This window comes from Hipposideros armiger, unplaced genomic scaffold (genome assembly GCF_001890085.2).
Source record: "Hipposideros armiger isolate ML-2016 unplaced genomic scaffold, ASM189008v1 scaffold_328, whole genome shotgun sequence".
Lineage (NCBI taxonomy): Eukaryota > Metazoa > Chordata > Mammalia > Chiroptera > Hipposideridae > Hipposideros > Hipposideros armiger.
This window is the reverse complement of record NW_017731678.1, coordinates 828161-847371: the sequence shown is the minus strand read 5'-3', so window position 1 is coordinate 847371 and position 19211 is coordinate 828161. Positions and strand designations below refer to the sequence as shown.

General features: G+C 42.8%; 1 protein-coding gene across 2 annotated transcripts in view; it reads right to left on the bottom strand.

Moving 5' to 3' along the window:
- Positions 1-887, bottom strand: part of PPP3CA (protein phosphatase 3 catalytic subunit alpha) — a 315325-nt gene extending 314438 nt beyond the window's left edge. Inside the window, exon 1 of one of the 2 annotated variants that reach the window (XM_019660762.1) lies at positions 251-887. In XM_019660762.1, coding sequence (XP_019516307.1) covers positions 251-308 — 58 coding nt within the window. In that variant the 5' untranslated portion in view covers positions 309-887. The remainder of the gene's footprint in view (positions 1-250) is intronic. The other variant, XM_019660761.1, reaches the window with a different exon arrangement.
- Between the last annotated feature and the right edge of the window lie 18324 nt (positions 888-19211).

Genomic DNA, 19211 nt, shown 5'->3' with positions numbered 1-19211 from the left:
CCACCCCCGCAGCCGCCTCCCCGAGGCTCAGCCATTTGCCAACGGACGCCCCCGTGAATAAAAATGCCCCAAGGAGGGCTGGGTGGGAGGTGTGGGGGAAGGGCGCGCGAGGGAGGGGGTGCGAGGGTTGCACAATATCCTAGAAGGTCCGTGGCTGGAGCGCAGAGAACCCGGGGCGGGGGAGGGGAGGCGAGCCGCCCGGGTGCCTGCGGCACACGGTGCACCCCGGCGACCGCGGCGCGCCGCTTACCTTTCACCACCCTGTCGGTCGTCGACAACTTGGGATCAATTGCCTTGGGCTCGGACATCTCCAGCCGCCGGGAAACAGCGACGCGCTGCTCGTCCGTCCAACTGCACACCCCGACCGGACCGGCGGGCCAGACACCAAACGCCGCCGCCGCGCTGCAAACCGCTCGGCTGGAGGTCTGGGCTCTGAGCTGGCTTTAAAGTTACTGCCTTCTCCGCGCGTCCCTCCTCCTCCGCCGCCGCCTTCACTCCTCCTCCGCCGCCGCCGCCAGCCCCGCCGACTCCGCTCCGGGCACGCGTGTGTGGTGGTTATTTATTTATTTTCTAAGCGCGCCTCTTGGTTCTTCTTTTATTCTTGGGGAAGGGGGGTGGGGAGGACAAGCGCACACACGAGCACCCACCCTGGCTCGGAGACCCAGCACCGCGGAATGGAGCCCCACGCGCGCACACTGCCGGGATTAAGACCGATCACATGGGGAGGGCCGGGGGCGAGGGAGGAGAGGCAGGGCCGCCGATGTCAGTGCCACCAGCCGCGCCTCGGCGTCCCCGGCGGCGGAGAGGCGCCCGTCCTGCTGCTGCTGCTGCTGCTGCCGCCGCCGCTGCTGCTGCCGCCGCCGCCGCTGCTGCTGCTACAGCCGCTGCTGCTGCTACAGCCGCCGCCGCCGCTACACCACACGGAGCGCCGCCGCTGATCCGCGGCCGCCGGAGAGGTCCCGCCGCCGCGCTCGCCTCTACCTCCCCGCGCCGCTCCTTCTCTCACACAGGCTCAGCCGCGGAGCTCGGCAGACACAGTCCGGGGCGCAACCTACCCTCCTCCTCCGCCGCCGCCGCCTCGGCCACCGCCACCGCGCCTGCCTCCGCCTCCTCCCCTTCCTCCTCCAGGCACCCCGGCAGCCTCCTCCTCCCTGCGGAGCCCGCCCCCGGCTCCCCGCCCCGACGTCGGAGCTGCGGGCGACTATTGGCTGCGAGGCGCGTCGCTCTCTGCCAGGTGGCAGCCTTCGGGTTCCGCCCGCCCCCCGCCCCTCCTCGCCGACCCCGCCCCCCGCTCTGTTTTCTCCCGGCGGCCAGTCCAGCGGGCCTGCCCCAGTCCCTGCTCAGGTGTCCCTGCGGCTGGCAGCCCGGGGTTAGAGGAGGAGACCCCGCAGGGGTCGCGGCTGGGAGGAGAGGGGCTCTCCCGGGCCGCCCCAGCCCCACGGGGCTTCCGCCCCTGGATCCCGCGCACACACCCCCCGCGCCGCTGTGGCCACGGTGCCCTGCCGGCCGGGTTAAGCCGCAGCAGGAGTAGCCAAGTGCGGAGGGTATCTCCGGGTGTGTGCGTGGCCTGCGAGGGCGAGAGGGGGGCGGGGGGAGCGAAGGGGAGCGCGGGGAGTGAGCAGCGACGGAGAGAGGGCGGAGGAAGGAAGCGCGCGGGCAGTTCCGCGCCCGCCGCACAGCTGCTGTCGCTGCCGCAGCCGCCCTGGGAGAATCGGCCAAACGGCGACCAATAAACAGCTTACCTTGGGAAGCCGTGCTCCGCCTTTGATGCGTGCACAGTTGTTTTTGCTATCGGGGCTTTTGTGGGGGCGGTGTGATGCTTATTAGTGTTTCCTACCCATGCCTCCATGTCGAGGAGGGGGCCGCTCACGCGCGTGGCGGGCCGGGGACGTAGCGGAATGTGCGGGGCACTATGGGATGCGGGAACGGGCCACCCGAGGAGGATGGGACGGGAGTCCACATGACCCCTGGGCAACTCTGAGTCACCGGGGACAGCCCTGCCGGACTCCTGAGAGAAACGAGAGAGCGGGAGAGACTCTGGAGAGGGGCGCCTTTTCCCTGTTGGCACACGCGCACACAGTCACTGGTCAGGACTGGTGACACCACATCCCCCTTCCCTGCTTTTCCAATAACCGGACGCCCATTTGATGCTCCCAATGCTTGCGGGGCCTTGAAGCCCTAGGCGGATCCACACTCTGGTTCCTCCCGTTGAAAGGAGGGTCAAGAAGAGAATTCAAGGCGGAGGCCAGAGGGTGACAGTGGCCCAAACGTCCCTCCTGACCTACGGCCGCCCACAGAAAGAGGAATGGGCCTCCCTCTGCCAGAAGGTCACCTCCGCACAGCCCCTCTCTGCTACCAACCTCAGCACCAAGGACTGGCAAAGGGGTTAGAGCTTCTGGAAATAATGAAGAGAGCTGAATAAATTTCTCACCCTTCACCCTTCCTGTTTTATTTCCAGATTCCTTCAATATTCGATTTTTCCTATTTCCTGAATTGGACCATAAGCCCAGTAAAAGTGCTAATAAAAGATTCAGGAAGCTAGGAGATGGAGCCTAAATAAGTGTTTTCTGGACAGGGATTCCATTAATGTTCAAACTTGATAATAAGTTTTTGAAACTGACTGACGGCGCTGGAGTATGACTTGAGCAGAGTGGCCTGCAAAGAATAGGAGCTCACTCTTGAAGGCAGGTGAATCTCTGTGGAGGCCTCCTATCTTAAAAGGAGACCATGCAGGGTGTGTCCCACTGGCGCAGGGAGCTGCCACTAGCTCCAAGATTCCACTGCCCAATTTACAACCCCAGGATAGTGTGTGGTAATTAGGCAGACAGTACACTCAATAAATATGCATTGTTTTCCTTTTATATGCCAGATACTGTGGTAGGTAATTTATTTGTGAAGTGTGTGTGGAGGGAGGAGGAGGTGTTTAAAAATGACACTTGCCTTCAATAAAGCCTAGTGTCCAATAAAACTGTCATAAAAATATGAGCTCTGAGAGGCCACGGTATCATCTCAGGAATGGGGTTGTTGAAAACAGCCTCCTGAGCATGGGCAGAGCTAGTTGCTAAGGCAGATTTGGGGAGTTGGTCCCTGGCCAAAGGGCACAGAGCCAGTCGGGGATGCCAAGACCTGTGGGTGAAGAAGAGGGCCTACTTTAGGAAAGACCAGGAAACCGTGTCCTGGGATGCGCACCTTCAACGCCATGATGTTCTCTCCCACATGTGGCAAACAGAAATGCAGTTCCCACTATTTTTTGGGCTCACTTTTCAGGTTTAGGAAAAACACCTTTGAACCAAGATCAGAGGCTTAAAATGTCAGCACCAGAAAAAAGTTATATGATACAGGTAGGGTATAAAGGCACACCTTTGAGGCACACCCTTCAGTCCGCTACAAGTCTAGGACACCTCCTAGCTGAAGTATGTGTATGAAACAGTGTTATGAATCATCACTTTACAACACATCTAATGATCATCAGGTTCCTTTAATGCATGTGTATGGTTCTATACTGCTACAACACAGACACATCTTAAACAAAATTGGACCTTACTCTAAGGAAACTAGACAGCAGCATCTTAACTAGGGATGAGTTATGCCCTCATACATTGCCTGCTGAACTAGCCAAATCATCTTTTTTATTCAGATATTTTTTTCAGATATCCTACTATCTCTTACTGCCATTTTTTTTATCATGTTAGACTGCCCAGGCAGACTTTGATTATACTACACTTGCCTAAGATTGCTTTATACTTGGAATCTACATTTTCAAGAAACTGCAATTCTTGGACAATGATTCTAACGATGCCCTCTGCTTATACAGAAAAAGAAAGGAAAAGAGAAAGGAATCTTGGCAAAATACAATTTGCTGCCTACTAAAACATTTCCCCTTTCTTTGTATATTTCTCTCTGGAAAGCATCTGGCCCGGTAGGGATTCCATTTCCTGGCCTGCACCTGCTTCCATTTAAGTGAATCCATGTGACTTGTTCTGCTCAATGGACTGTGGGCTGAAGTGTTTCATCACTTTCAGGCCAAGGCAGTTAAGCAGCAGACAAGCATTCTCCAGCCATTGGGTTCCCATCCTTTAGCTGAATGCAGAGGCTTCTAGGGCCCAGGGAGGGCATACATGCCAAATAGAAAGAGTTAAGTGCCTGTATTACCACATAAAGGAATGATGCCTGCCTACAAGAAAATCTGCATTAGAAAAAAGAAACTTTTATTGTGTTTCTCCATTGCAATTTGGATATATGCTTGTTAGGTTAGCTAGTATTACCAAATTAATACACAGAGGTTATCTAAGATGTTAGTTCAAAAAGTAAAATCCAAAAGTACTGTGTACCTGTTATATAACAGAGCTACCAGACTAAAAATATTCTTAGTATTTCTTTTAGTATATGAGCATCAAATTTTGATTTTTTTGTAAATGAATTACTAATTTATCAGTTGTGTTTTGAACACCTGTTCTGTACATGGTAGTGTGCTAGATGATGCATAAATGTATAGAGTAAAAGACTCAAAGATTTAGTCCTATTGTTCAAGGCCTCAAAGTCTTATACAAGAATTGTGCACATATTATCTTTGCAAAAACTTAGGTGTAAGGCGCTACTTCCTCTCACTATTGGAGACACAAACTAATTTTACTATTGACTTCATCAAAACTAATTATGAAGATAAATATTTGTGGGGGAAAAAAAGGAAATATTGAAGATTCAGCATCATCTATGCATTCAAATGCTCCAAGTCATAGCTAACCTCCATTGGTGCAAATCATAGTAAATGAACAGTATTTTGGTTTGCTATTAAGTGCTCTGCTAGAGCTAGAGGCATTTTTTAAAGAAATAAAGATATTGTATTTTGTATCTTGTTTTGAGAATAATCTGCTTTTGGAATTTTAGACTTTCTTTTGGTTCTTGGACGACTTTACTATCATTTTGACATTAAGAGTTGAATAATAACTCCAGGTTTTGGCTCTTCGGAGGGATGCACTTTGCTCTGAGTAGTGGGTGGTAGACATTATGTCTGACCTACAAGTTGTCTCACCTGAGCTAGTGCTGATGAACGTGCACACTAGACAGCCAGTCCCGGTGGGGCTGTGGCTGTGTATGAGAATTTGATTTATTATCTTACAGTTCATTCACCTGATGTCCACTTTTAACATGCCAAGTTCTACCATATTCACTATAAAGGTGCTATAAAATGTATTAGACAGCATGGATTTTATTTGTTGTTTAAACTAAAAAGGCTCTTGTTTGTTTATCTTTTGCATTGCTCTTGAAATTTTGTTGAACCTTGTTTTTTCCAGAAGACAGTTTTACTCATGTAGAAAAGTTATTTCTCAAAGAACATAAAAATATGTTATACCAAATGTATTCAGGAATAAATTAATTTTTTCCCATCAGGGACCAAACAATACCTTATGGGAATTTCATGCCAATTTTATTATGGAGAAGATATATTTTATATAAAATTTGGCAAGACTATAGGTGATCATTATTTATTTGGATTCAATAAACATCTATTCATATTTGTTTTATTTATATTTGTATCTTTATCTCATATCCCACTGCTGGGCACAGAATAGGGTGCTCAACAAATTTTGTTGAGTAAATTTAAAAAATGTGTTGGCATCTAATATGTGAGGTACTAGGTTAAGTACCACAGTCCCTACTCTCAGAGATATTTCAATGTTACTAATATATACATTTTTATCAATATTTCTAATGTGTATACATATACACATATTGGATAAAAATATTAGCCCTTTTTCCTAGATAATTTGAATCCTAATTTTATTATTTGTAAAATTATGAATAGATTAATGGTGTCAAGTCATAAATGTTTACATTTAAAATAGTCATATTTGTGCTATTATATTGAAAATTCAAGAAATATTCATGCTGTAAAACTTTATGTATCCTGACTTTTCTAAGGTCAAAATTTCAAAATATTTGACAAGAAAGGTGCTGAAGTTTACATTTGAAGTGCTTTGAGAACAATATTAACAACAATAGCAAAAGATTTAGTAATCAAACAAAGTTACTACCCAATTATAGGAGACCTAGTAAATCAATTTAGGAGAAAGTTTGTCAAGCCCTTGAAAGGTTTGCATATACAAAACCAATATGGTACATAATTAGACATGAGTTTCTCTCATCAAAGCTAGCAGAAATTTGGCCTGGCTGAGTGGCTCAGTTGGTTAAGAGCTCCCTGAAGAGTTTGATCTCTGAGCAACAGTGGTTCGATTCCTGGTTAAGCAGCCACTGAGCTACCAACAGGTGGTAGGATGACTCAGCTTAAAAAAAAAAAAGCTGGCAGAAATTTAACTTTACTAGAAGGAAGCTTTTCTCATTATTGATTGAAAATTCATGAATTTGCAAGAAAATATTATTAGAAAAGAATCTTGCACTCAGATTAGCCATCTTCCTGTTTACTTCAAATTAGTGAAGTTTTATTTTGCTTGTATTGACAGTTATTGGAAAGCATATATTCAATTGAAAAAAATGTCAGGTGCTGGGAATATAACTTAAAAAACAGCCTCTCCCTTCACATGTTTTACATTCTAGTAAGGAAAGACATATTATTAAAAAAAGAACAATTAAAAACAGTTACATGCACAAACATACACAGAATATGTCAAGTGGACTAAGCAATAAGCATAAAAATAATGCACAGTGGTAAGGGCAACTGGAAGAAATGATGGGCAAAATGATGCTACTCACTGTTGTAGACAGATCGTGTAGGGAAGACCTCTCTGGAAGACCTCTCTGAGAAGGTGATATTTGAACGGAGATTCAAATAAAGTGAGGGAGATATCTATGCAGCTATCTGAAGAAGGGTGTTCCTGGTTAAAGGAGCAGCATGTGCAAAGGCCCTGAACTAAGAGTCTGACATGTTTTAAAAACTGTCAAAGGAGGCCAGTGTGGCTAGAAAATAGTGCACTAGAGGAAGTGATACAAGATATGATCCGGGAGATAATGTAATATCAGATCATACAGGGCCTCATAGACCATAAAATATATTCTAAATTTTTTTCTGGTGAAATGAGAGGTATTTTATTAGAAAAAAAAATGATGTGATATGATTTAAGTTTAAAGAAAAGAGTCACTCTTGTGAGAATTGACTGTGGAGCCCGGGTAGAAATGGGAAGACCTCTTAAGAGATTATTATCATAATCAGGGATACAAATCAGGTGGTTTGAATTATAGAGTATGAAAGGAAGTGATGAGAAGTATCTGAGTCCAGGTATATTCTAAAAGTAAAACTAACAGATTTGCTGATGGGTTGGATACAGGAGATGGGAAAACAAAAAAGAGGAGTCAAGAACTCCAAGGTTTGGGGTGTGAGCAAATTGGAAGGTAGGAGTTACCATCGACTGAGAAAGGGGACATTGGGAATGGAGAGCATATTTCGTGGAGAAGATCTAAAACCAGCTTCAGATATGCTAACTTTGAGATATATACCAGTCATAGAAGTAGGGATGGCATGTAGATTGGTGGATACATAAGTCTGGACTTGAGAGAAGAGAACCAGGCTGGTGATGTATAAAATTGAAAGTAATGGCATTTTCGTAGTAGTTTATTTCAGTTAGAGGGTAAGGAGAAGAGGGTAAACAAAGCTGACTGAAAAGAGCAGCCTCTGAGGGAGAATGGTGGTGTCTTGAGGTTAAGCAAATTAAGTGATTTATGTCAACAGTGCAGATGGGTTGAGAAAAATGGCAACTGAACATTGACTATTGGTTTTGACTAAAAGGGAGGTCACTGGTGATCTTAACAAAGCAGTCTTATACCTACCTAAAATAGCACTTCATTACTCTCTGCCTCTTTATCCTGATGTAGCTTCTTTTTCGTGTTTATAACTACTTGACATTACACGTGTAGGTGTGCTATGTGTGTGATGTATTTGTCTCTCTTCCTGCAACTAGATGATGTGATCCTAGAGAGCAGGGACTTTCTTTTGTTCTCAGCAGAATCTCCAGAGCCTGTAATGTGCCTAGCACACACTAGGAGCTTAATGAAATGCTTGTTGAACGAATGAACATTCACTTACAATGCTAGCCCCGGTTACTTTTTACTGATTTTCTCAATAGTTGAAATAAGTATTTTAGGGGTGGGGGAGGAAGTAGGTGAAAGTGGTCAAAAAGGTAGAAACTTCTAGTTATAAGATAAATAAACTCTGGGGGTGGAATGTAAAGCATGACAACTGTAGTTAACAATATTGTTTGTGTATTTGAAAGTTGCTAAGAGAATAGATCTTAAAAGTTCTAATCACAAGGAAAAAAGCGTAACAAATTTTTAATCTTGCGGTAATCACTGTGCAATATATCCATATATCAAATCATGTTTTACAGCTTAAACTTATATAATGTTATATGTCATTATAGCTCAATAAAAGTGGGGGGGAGAGGAATAAATAAGCATTTCAAAGCATTTGATGGAAAAAAATTAAAATTCATGTTTAGCTTTGTTTTTTTAAGTTATAAAATCAACTTTCATAGAGTGAAAAGTGTTGACTCAGGCCTTCAGGATGAGAAGTGGAATGGGAACCCAGGAGCTTAGTTGTAGCATGAGGCATGTCTCTCACATATCCCCACTATGAGAATAATTATTTGTGTAAATCCAGGGGAGGGCACAGTATTACTCATACTCCTTTTTCTCCAAATACACAAAGAGGCCTATTGTTTGTAACATCTAAGTTATTCCCTGGTGATAAGTTAGGCCAGAGATGAGCAATTTTCAGAGAGGAAGTAGGCAGGGTTTGGATTTTGGTTATTTAGAAGCAGTCACTTAAAAGAGTTTCTTTTTCTCTTTCAAGGTGTCCCTGATGCACAGCCCAAAGAAACCTAGACAGTAGGGGGAACTGGGCTGCATAAGCTTTAGAGTGCCTGTCCCACCCAGGCTCCTGTTTTAAATAAAATGCCCCAATCCCAGTACCTGTTGAGTGAACATCAGGTCACAGACTCAACTGCTGCCATCACAGGGGATTGGACCAGAGTGGTTGAACATCTAACTGGAGGACACCTAAGGGCCAGTGATCTTTCACTTCCCCAACCTAATCTGCAAAAGTAAGCTAGCTTAATCAGATACCCTCTGGAAAGAGCAAGACTTACAAACTCAGAGGAAAGATGGTGGTGGTTATTTAAATGAAGGGTCTTGCAGGCTTCCACTAAGATGGTCACGAGCAGATGATTCATGTGTAGGGTGAGTAAGCAGATGAAGCCAGAGGGACTGTAGGTCAGAAATAGCAGGAGTGAAGAGAGAGACAGAGATTCCTAAATCTGTTTTTCATTTTGTCCTTCATAAGGCCTGCTTGTTAAATTATTTTTCTAGATTCATGAGACCCTTCAATATCCTTACAACAAACTCTGTTTTCTAGAACTTGTTTAACAGTTATGTTCCTCACAAACCAAAGACCCCTCACTAAATTACAATACATGGAAGATAAAAAGAGCAGCATGCCCTCTGGAGGTTCTCAAAAGTTGACACCTTCTGATCCTGGTGCTTATAGAAATTGGTTTCTTCATTGAAAAAAATGACTATATTATGTTCCTATGCTTGCCTACCTCAGTTGTTTCTATAGCACACCCAGTGCAAAAATGAAAACATCAAAACAGTATATGTGTGTGTGTGTATGTGTGGGAGAGAGAGAGAGAGAGAGAGAGAGAGAGAGAGAGAGAGAGAGAGAGAGAGAGAGGCGCATTATGAGTGCTTGGTAAGTTTTTGAGCTATTTAACTGAATATTCTCTATGTCTGTTTCCATGTCACTACCATGCAGACTATATGCTATGCTGCAGTAAAAATTGAAAAATCTCACTAGCTTAACGAAGTTTGAAGTCCTTTGTAGGCCTGGGCCTTTCTCCAGGGCAGCCATCCCTTGTGTGCTGACTCAGCAATCCAGCCTGCTTCCATCAGACAGCACCCATATCAGTGCATGCTTTCACAGTCACCCAACAGGGGAGGAGAGCCCTGCGGAGCTGAGCTCCAGCAATCAAGAGCTTCTGAACAGAATGACTGCCCTCACATTGCATTGGCCTGAACTCCTCATTTGGCCACACCTAATGTCAAGGGGGCCAAAGTATATGATGCTCCCACATGTCCAAAGTTAGAGGGAAACCAAATATTTCAAAAGGGTCATAATGCCAATCAGCACTCCTAAATAATCCGTCTAACCCTGTGGGACTTCCATGCTACTGTTTCACACCCAGTGACTAGGACATGTGTCATGTTTCTGTGTTAAATACCAAGATACTCCTGCATGACTGTGGCTCCTGATCTGCTTCTTGTCTTGAACCTCTCCTTCTATCCCTATTGCATGGCCTCTACTGGACTGAATCGGATACACGCTTAGTTGGACTGGCCTTGATATTACAACATCTTCCTGGGGGCCTGTGGTACGAAACTGGATTCCTGGGATCACTATATCTTGCACTCTTTCTAGCTCCCTCTTAGGCCAAGGTTGAGTTGCTCCTTCACTCTCAGCACTCTGCTACCTCTATAAATGGGCAGTGTTGGGCAATAGTGGATAATTATTAATATCATACAAACTGGACGGGGGAAAATGCCTTCTTCATGTGTTTTAGCTACAACTAGAGCCACTAAGTTATTTTTAGTTTTCAAAGATGTGAGCAAATTACCTAGAAATATGAATATATCTATGTATCCATATAGATATAGAAGCATGTAGAATAGAGTTTATTTTTGTGGATCACTGCTTTTTATAAGGAGTCAATATGACCAGTTTAATAATAAGTGAAATTATTATTATACTGCACAAATGCCAAGCAGTTTCTGAAAATGCCATGTGTTGGTACTATTTTGACACAGCAAAACATGTTATTTCTTTTCTCACTTTGTTAGTTTTACAGCTTAATGGGCAGTCTTTTGTGTCAACCTGGCTAGGCTATATAATACCCAATTATTTAACCAAACACTAGTCTCGGTGTTGCTGTAAAGGTATTTTGTAAATGTAGTTAACACCTATAATCAATTGACTGAAAGTAAGACGATTACCCTTGATAATGTGGATGGGCCTTATCCAATCAGCTGAAAACCTTAAGAGCACAAAACTGACATTTCCTGAACAAAGTCTACTTCAGATGGCAGCATCAATTCCTGCTGAGTTTCCTGCCAGCTAGTTAGCTCTATAGATTTCAGACTCACCAACCTGCAATTGTGTGAGCCAGTTCCTTAAGCAAATCTCGTTACACACACACACACACACACACACATACACATACACACACATACACATATATGTGTATGTGTGTGTATGTGTATGTGTGTGTGTGTGTGTGTATTGTTCTGTTTCAAACCCTGACTGAGACCTACAATGTGTATTTTTTTTCTAATTTAAGGTCAGCAATTATTCTAAATATCATGAATGAAGTCTCTTTATTCATCCATATCTCTGTCTCTATCTGTCTCTCACATGGGCATGCACTCATGTGTGTGCGCACACACACACACACACAGACAAACAGCATCACATAGGAACACATTATATATTCATTAAAAGACAGCATTTCTGATTTAATTTCCTCAGGCAAAAATTAACTTTGCTTTTCTCACTCATGACCTGGATGAAGAATTTGTATTCTCCCAAACACACTAGCTTTCCAGGCAATTCTAATGGACAGCCAGGTATCCAAAGTTGGGATCCCCAGATGTAGACCCTGAAGTAAAAACTCGTATGAAAGTAAGTTAGTAAAGACTGTTCCAAGGAAAAACCAAAGGAAAGTAGGACAAGTGACAGTAGGACCAGGAAGCCAGGCAAGGGTGAGATGTCAAGCAAAGACCTAAGGATGGTAACTTTGGCTCAATCCTGCAAGGGAGCTGTGGAGGCTGTCAATCATAACTCCAAGCTGTCTCCATTGGGTACTGGGGAGCTGAGGTATTTACCCAGCCGTCACTGGTGGAGATGTAAATCATGAGGCACTTCCTGTTCTCTCCACACTAAGGCAAAGGCCAGGGAGGCCTGAGGACAGCACCCTGACAGAGGTGCAGGTGAAAGCCCTCAGGGAGCTGTTGTACATGGGAATGGAAAAGGGCTGGAGAGGATATGGGTGGGCACTGGGAACACCCACTAGTCAGGATTGAAAATCATTAGCTTAAAGGGACAGTGCAAAGAAAGTGACCTGACTACCTCATCGAAGGTGTGCAATTTAAAAAAGTCATATCTCTTCCCGCAGCACTTCAAATCAGTCTCCGTCTCCCACCTCCACAGGGACTTACCATCCTCGGAGTTAAGTATGATGTGGTTTCATGGGAAAATGACCTCACTCCTAACTCCATTTCCAATCCCCAAACAATGTCTCTCCTATTGTATGAAATTCTTAAGTCTTAGAACATAGCATTTAATTGCTTTGTGAACTGACTAACGTAAAAGTATTCTTAAGACAGGAAATACACTGATTCAACTCAGAACTGAGATCTGAGGCTAGGTGTTTGTGGCTAGGTCCTTTGCCCAGCCTCGGAAGGCACTGGGTATATGCTGGATGTTTTATCTGTTCAGAGGCCTCGTTTCAAACCTGACTCATCTCTATGATTCTCCATGAATCATGGGGCCGTAATATCAAGACAGCACATGATGCCATCTTCCCCCATTAGATTCCTATCTTTGGAGAGTTGAATTTAGTCCTCCTGTGGAAAACAGGTCATATTTATACTAAGGCATTTCCAGCAGCCATATTATTCTACCCTATAGATCCAGAAAGCAGATAAAGGGTTTCTACAGAAAAGACAGAAATAAATATGAATCACACATGTAGTGAATAGCACAAATGAAAGACAAAAAAAAAACTCCTGGCATTCCATTTCCTGACTCCACTATGTTCCTGAGGCTCAGCTGCATGATAGTTCTTGGGGTCCAGGGGTCCCCACTATATTCTCGTCATTCATTTCCATCTTGTGCTGTAGTTGGGTTGAAGTTCAGGTATGAACCACCAAAAAATAATAAGAAAAAAAAATAGGAAACTGAGAGTAACAAATTTTCTCAGCTGTAAACTACCTGGGAGGAATCCTGGGTCCCTTATCTCCAGGTGTCTGGCTGAACAAGGGGTGACCCAGAGGCTAAGATGGTGGCACACATAACCCCAAAGATATAAGGCTTTCCAGAGGTTACCCAGGTAGAAACACTTTTCAGATCCTCAAAGTTCATACTCACTCTTTCTTAAAACTGACCTGTCAGAGATTCTTCTGTGAGCTGCCACTTCTCCTTTCCTTAGCTCTCTTCATACACCCTTTGGCCTCCCTGCTACTTGTCTGAAATCAGTATGGTTCCTTATCCCAGGGTGTGAAATCCTCTGGGGTCCCAAACACACAGACAAACAAACAGACAAACAAAATACAATCTGAGAAATGACACCAAGGGAGCATCACATGGTGGTCAAGATGGAATGGCATCAGTAAAAATATTACTGAGAACAGTTCCCTTTCTTTTTTTATTTTTATTGAAAATATAGTTAGCATACAATATTATATTAGTTTCAGGTATACAACATAGTTATTCAACATTTATATACCTAAAGAAGTGATCACCATGATAAGTCCAGGACCATCTGACACCGTAGCACACTATTACAATATTATTGAATATATTCCCTGTGCTGTACATTACATCCCCGTGACTTGTTTTATACCTAAAAATTTGGGCCACTTATTGCCTTCACTTCCCCCCCCTTTTTTAATTTTTCAGTTACAGTTGAGATTCACTATTATTTTATATTAATTTCAGGTGTACAGCATATGATTAGACATTTATACAATTTAAGAAGTGATTCCCCTGACTAGTCTAGTACCCACCTGGCACTATACATAGTTATTACCACATTATTGATTATATTCCCTATGCTTTACTTTACACTCCCACGATTATTTTGTAACTACCAATTTGTACTTCTTAACGTCTTCACCTTTATTACCCTGCCCCCAACTCCCCTTCCATCTATCAACCTGATAAATCTAGTACCCATCTGACACCAGACATAGTTATTACAGTATTATTGACTATATTCCTTATGCTATACCCTATATCTCCATGATTACTTTGTAGTAACCAATTTGTACTTCTTAATCTCTTCCCCTTTTCACCCACTCCCTCACCCCCCTCCCATCTGGCAACCATTAAAATGTTCTCTGTAGTTATGAATCTGTTTCCATTTTGTTTCTTCATTTTGTTCTTTAGATTTCACATATAGGCAAAATCACATTTCATCTGTCTTTCACTGTCTGACATACCCCACTTAGCACAATACCCTCCGGTTCATCCATGCCGCTGCAGATGGCAAGAACCTATTCCTATTCATGGCTGAGCAATATTCCATTGTACAGATGTACCACCTGCTGTTGTCCATTCTTCTATCAATGGATACCCAGGCTGCCTTCACATCTTGGCCACCGTAAACAATGCTGCAATGAACATATGGATGCACACGTCCCCTCGAAGTAGCTTTTTGGGATTCTTCAGATAAATACGCAGAAGTGGGATTACTTGGTCCTTCTTTGTCGTTTATTATAGCCTTTGTTTTAAAGTCAGTTCTGTCTAGTTAAGTGTTGCTACCCCACATTTCTGTTTTCATGAAAGAACTTTTTCTCTCCCTTTACTTTCCATCTGTGTGTGTTTTTCAATGTGAAGTGAGTCTCTTATCGGCAGCATATATAAGGGTTTCGTGTTCTTATCCACTCAGTCCTCCTATATCTTTTGATTGGAACATTTCATCCACTTACATTGAAAGTAATTGTTGATAGATGTGTAGTTATTACCATTTTAGTATTCATAATTCTGATCTCCTCTCCTCCCCCATCTTAAAGAAGTCCCCCTAGCATTCCTTGTAATACTGATTTGGTGGTGATGAACTCCTTTAGCTTTTTCTAATCTAGAAAGCTCTTTATCTGACTTTCAATTTTAAACGATAGCCTTGCTAGGTAGAGTACACTTGTTTTTCATCATTTTGAATATTTTGTGCCAATCCCTTCTGGCCTGCAAAGTTTCTGTTGAGAAATCAACTAACTGATTTTCTCTTGCTGTTTTTGCGATTCTCTTCTAGTCTTCAACTTTTGGCATTTTAATTATAATGTGTCTTGGGGTGGGCATGTTTGAGTTCATCTTTTTTGGGACTCTGCACTCCCTGGGTCTATTTCCTTCTCCAGGTTAGGGAAGTTTTCTGTCATTATTTCTTCAAATAGGTTCTCAGTCCCTAACTTTTTCTCTTCTCCTTCTGGTAACCCTATGATGCAAATATTGTTACTCTTGATGTTGTCCCAGGGGTCTCTTAAACTCTGCTCATTTTTTTAGATTCTTTTTTCTTTCTGCTGTTCCAACTGGGGTTTTCTGCTACCTTGTGTTTCAAATTGCTGATTCAATCCTCTGCTTCATCTAGTCTGCTGGTGATTCCTTCTAGTACATTCTTCATTTCAGTTACTGTATACTTCAGTTTTGACTGGTTCTTTTTTATGGTTTTCATGTCCTCTTTTATGCTTGCTATCTCTTTGTTGAAGTTCTCACTAAGTTCCTTGAGCATCCTTATAACCATTGTTTTGAATTCTGTATCTGGTAGGTTGCTTGCCTCCATTTCATTTAGTTATTTTTCTGGATTTTTCTGTGTTTGTTTCTATGTATTAGATAGATCAGTTATGTCTCCCATTCTTGGCCAGATGGCCTTATGTAGTAGAGGTCCTGTGGAACCCAGTTTTACAGTCTCCCTGGTCACCTGAGCCAGGTGCTCCAAGAGTGTACCTTGTGTGGGCTGTGTGTGCCCTCCTGTTGTAGTTGAGCCTTGATTACTGTTGGCATGTCACTGGGCAGTATTGACTCTGAGGCTGACTGGCTGTGGTGGGGCCACATCCACAGCATATGGACTGCTGTGTGGGAGGCTTACGCCATGAAGTGAGATTCACCCCAGAGCTCTGGTTCCTGTTGAAACTGCCCTTTGTGTGTGCAGCTTGTGGGGCTAAATTGAGTTGTGATCTGCTGTGGTCTGAAGTCAACCTCTAAGTATGTTGGTTCTGGAGCCTCTTGGGAGGGGCTCCAGTGCAGGCCCAGGACAATCATTGCTGTAACTGCCCAGGGAGTACTTGGTAAGTGTTACAAAGTGATCCGCAGTTGGTTGTTGCCTATGCTGTACCTGGAGGTGCGTGGGAGAGGCCACACTGCAGACCCAGGACAGCTGCCTCCAGTACCAGGCCTGGGGTAGCTCTGCAAAAAGATAGGCTACCCTGAGGCCTGTTGCCACCTGCCGGCTTCCATAAGGTTCAGCGGCTGATAAAGCCTCCTGTGAGTTGGGTGAGGCAGGTTCTCAGTGAGTCAGCAGGGTGGAGCAGCAGAGCTCACCAGGCCAATCAGATTCAGATTTGGCCTGTGGAGGCAGGCTCAACAGGAAAGATGGCACCTGCCTGCCAGCTACACAGGAGGAGGGCCCCCCCCAAAGGGAAAATGGGGATTGGTCCTCCAGTTTTTGCCCTGAAGTTACACAACTCAGTCTTGCTCTGTATGTCTCTGACATCCCCAGAGTCACAGTCCCTCCTCCAGAGCCAGGTGAGTGCCTGCGTGGGCCCTTTAAGAGGATGTCTGGGTTTTCTGCAGCCTTCCATCCCACTTGGATGGTCAGAATCCCCACTGTTTTTCGGAGCCAGAAATTGTGGGGGCTCCTCTTCCCAGCACCAGTACTCTGGGCTGGGGAGCCTGGTGTGGGGGGCTGGGGTCCCTCGCTCCTTCATGGGGAACCTCTGTGGCCAAGATCTCTCTCCTGATTTTTAACTGCCACACGTGGATGTGGGACCAGCCCGTTTTGCTTCTCGGCGAGCTTCTTCTTTATATCCTTAGTTATAAAACTTCTGTTCAGCTAGACTTCAGGTGGTTCTCCAAGTTGATTGTTCCATAATTTAGTTGTAAATTTTAATGTGTTCATGGGATGAGCCATGCATAGCATTTATCTACTCAGCCATCTTGGATCTCCTATATCAACAGTTCCCTTTCTTACCTAGTTGAAAAACTAATGGTTAGACTCCTGTAACTTTATCTATCTTCCAAAAACAAGCATTATGTATGTATTTTAGAATTGAGAAGTGAAATGCTAGTGGGGACACATATTTACATATTTATTGTGATTGAAAAACAAAATCAGGGTTTCTTTTTTCTCATAGAAAAGCCTAATTTAGATCATTGGTTTCACAATTCAGAGCTGGCTTTAGCAATTAAATTATTTGTCAGAAATTATCTAAATTAAATAAATTTGCTGTCTAATGTTTTGATTAAAAATGTTTAACATAAAAACGCAATATGCAACTTTCTGGAACGTACAATCATATTTAACTATTAAATCTTCAATATAAAATTTTAACAACTGAAAGATATAATTTTAAAAAGTTATTTTAGGAGGTACTTGAGCAAAAACATTGAATACCTCTAGATTAGCAAAATGTATTCATGCAGTACAAACCACTATGACCAAGGCAAGCTGACCAAACCCATTTTTTTTCTTTTCATACTCTTGAATGCCTCACAACCTCAAGATCACAACACTTTGATTGATTAGCTGAGTGACCCAGGTATAAAAGTATTCACTAATTTCTTGTTCTGGAATGTGAAAGGGAAGAGAACATACATATATTAGGTACCTGAAAGGTAGTAGGTTTTGATATTCAAGGGAAAAGGAATAAAAATAATGAATTTTACTTGTTTTATAATCCTGCATGTATTACTATCAAACTTTTATAATACTTTATAGTTAATAAAATGGTTCATATATATTTATTTCATTTTTTTCTCATATTAAAGTGAGTATTTTTTGTCTTAGGTTATCTAAAAGCTAAGCCTGAGATAGAGATTCTTTTCAAAGGATTTATTGAGAAAATGCTCTCAGGAGAAAGGGGAGTGAGGAAAGCAGGACAGGAGGTAAAAGATAAGCAAGAAAGTGGTCTCAACTAGTCATTTGTTTCAGACTAACCTCAATGAAAAGCCCTGAGTACAAATGCATTACCAAGTTGGGCCCCCTTGATACAAGACGCTGGCCTTTTGCACCCATCAGACATTGATTAAAGATCTCTGGGGACAGATGGTGTTTCCTGTTTGACCAATACTCTAGGGGTAATTGTCTGGTCCCTCGTCAGCCAATACTCACAACAGATGAGAGATGGGTGCTCTGGATGGTAAAGGGGATCTGGAAGGGGCACCAATAACATCTCCAGTTTTCTGTTTTAGAAATAAGGAAACCAAGGCTCAGAATGGTTAAGTATCTTGCTCCATGGTTCTAAGGGTAGTAAATGATGGAGTTATAGCATGAGTTTATGTCTTTTGACAGTAAAGCCAGTCAGTAAAGTTCAGGTCTTCCTCATGTCATACAGTTTCATGTCCAGTATACATAGCCTATATGAACTCAGATTCTGACACTTATTAGCTATGTCCTCAGACATATATCTATTAGATATATGACCTTAGGGGTGTTCCTTAACATGTATGGGTCTCAATTTCTTAATCTGAATATTGTGAACAATAATAACTGCTTATGGTATTGTTCTTATGATTAAAAAAAAACATGTAAAGCACCTATTTGTTGTCACTTACACAGTGTTTATGCTCCAAAATATCCATTTCATTTCCTTTTCTCTTTTGAAGAGACAATAAAACAATATAGAGAATATTGGATAACACATAAATCACTTGTCACTTAGAAGGAACATTGTCAAACTGATTAGATTTTTTAGAAAGTCCTTCTAGTCCAAGTTGCCACCACAAAACCTTTAAAATTGACTATAATTTGGTGATCACTTTCTTTCTCTATTCAAATCTGTGTAATTAAAAAGAAAGCAATTGAAATATAACATGTATACAGAAGAGTGAAAAAGTCATACATGTGTAGTTCTATGAATTACTGCAAAGTAAACACACTTGTGTAGGCACGACAGACATAAGAAAGATAACATTGCAAGCAGCCCAGAATTACCCACTCTCTATTTTGGACCCACTCCCAATTATAATTATTTTCTTCTCCCTGAAAGTACCCACTATTAACACTTAAATGAGTAATACCATGGGTAAGTTTTTGCCAGTTTGAAGTTTATGCAAATGGAATCAAACAGTATTAATGTGCTGTATCTGCCTTCTTTCACTTAACTTATGTCTTTTTTTGTGTGTAACTCTGTTTTCCTTTTCATTTTCATTGTTAAATAGTATCACTATGTATGTATATTTGTTTAAATATTTTATTATTGATGAACATTTTGGTGTT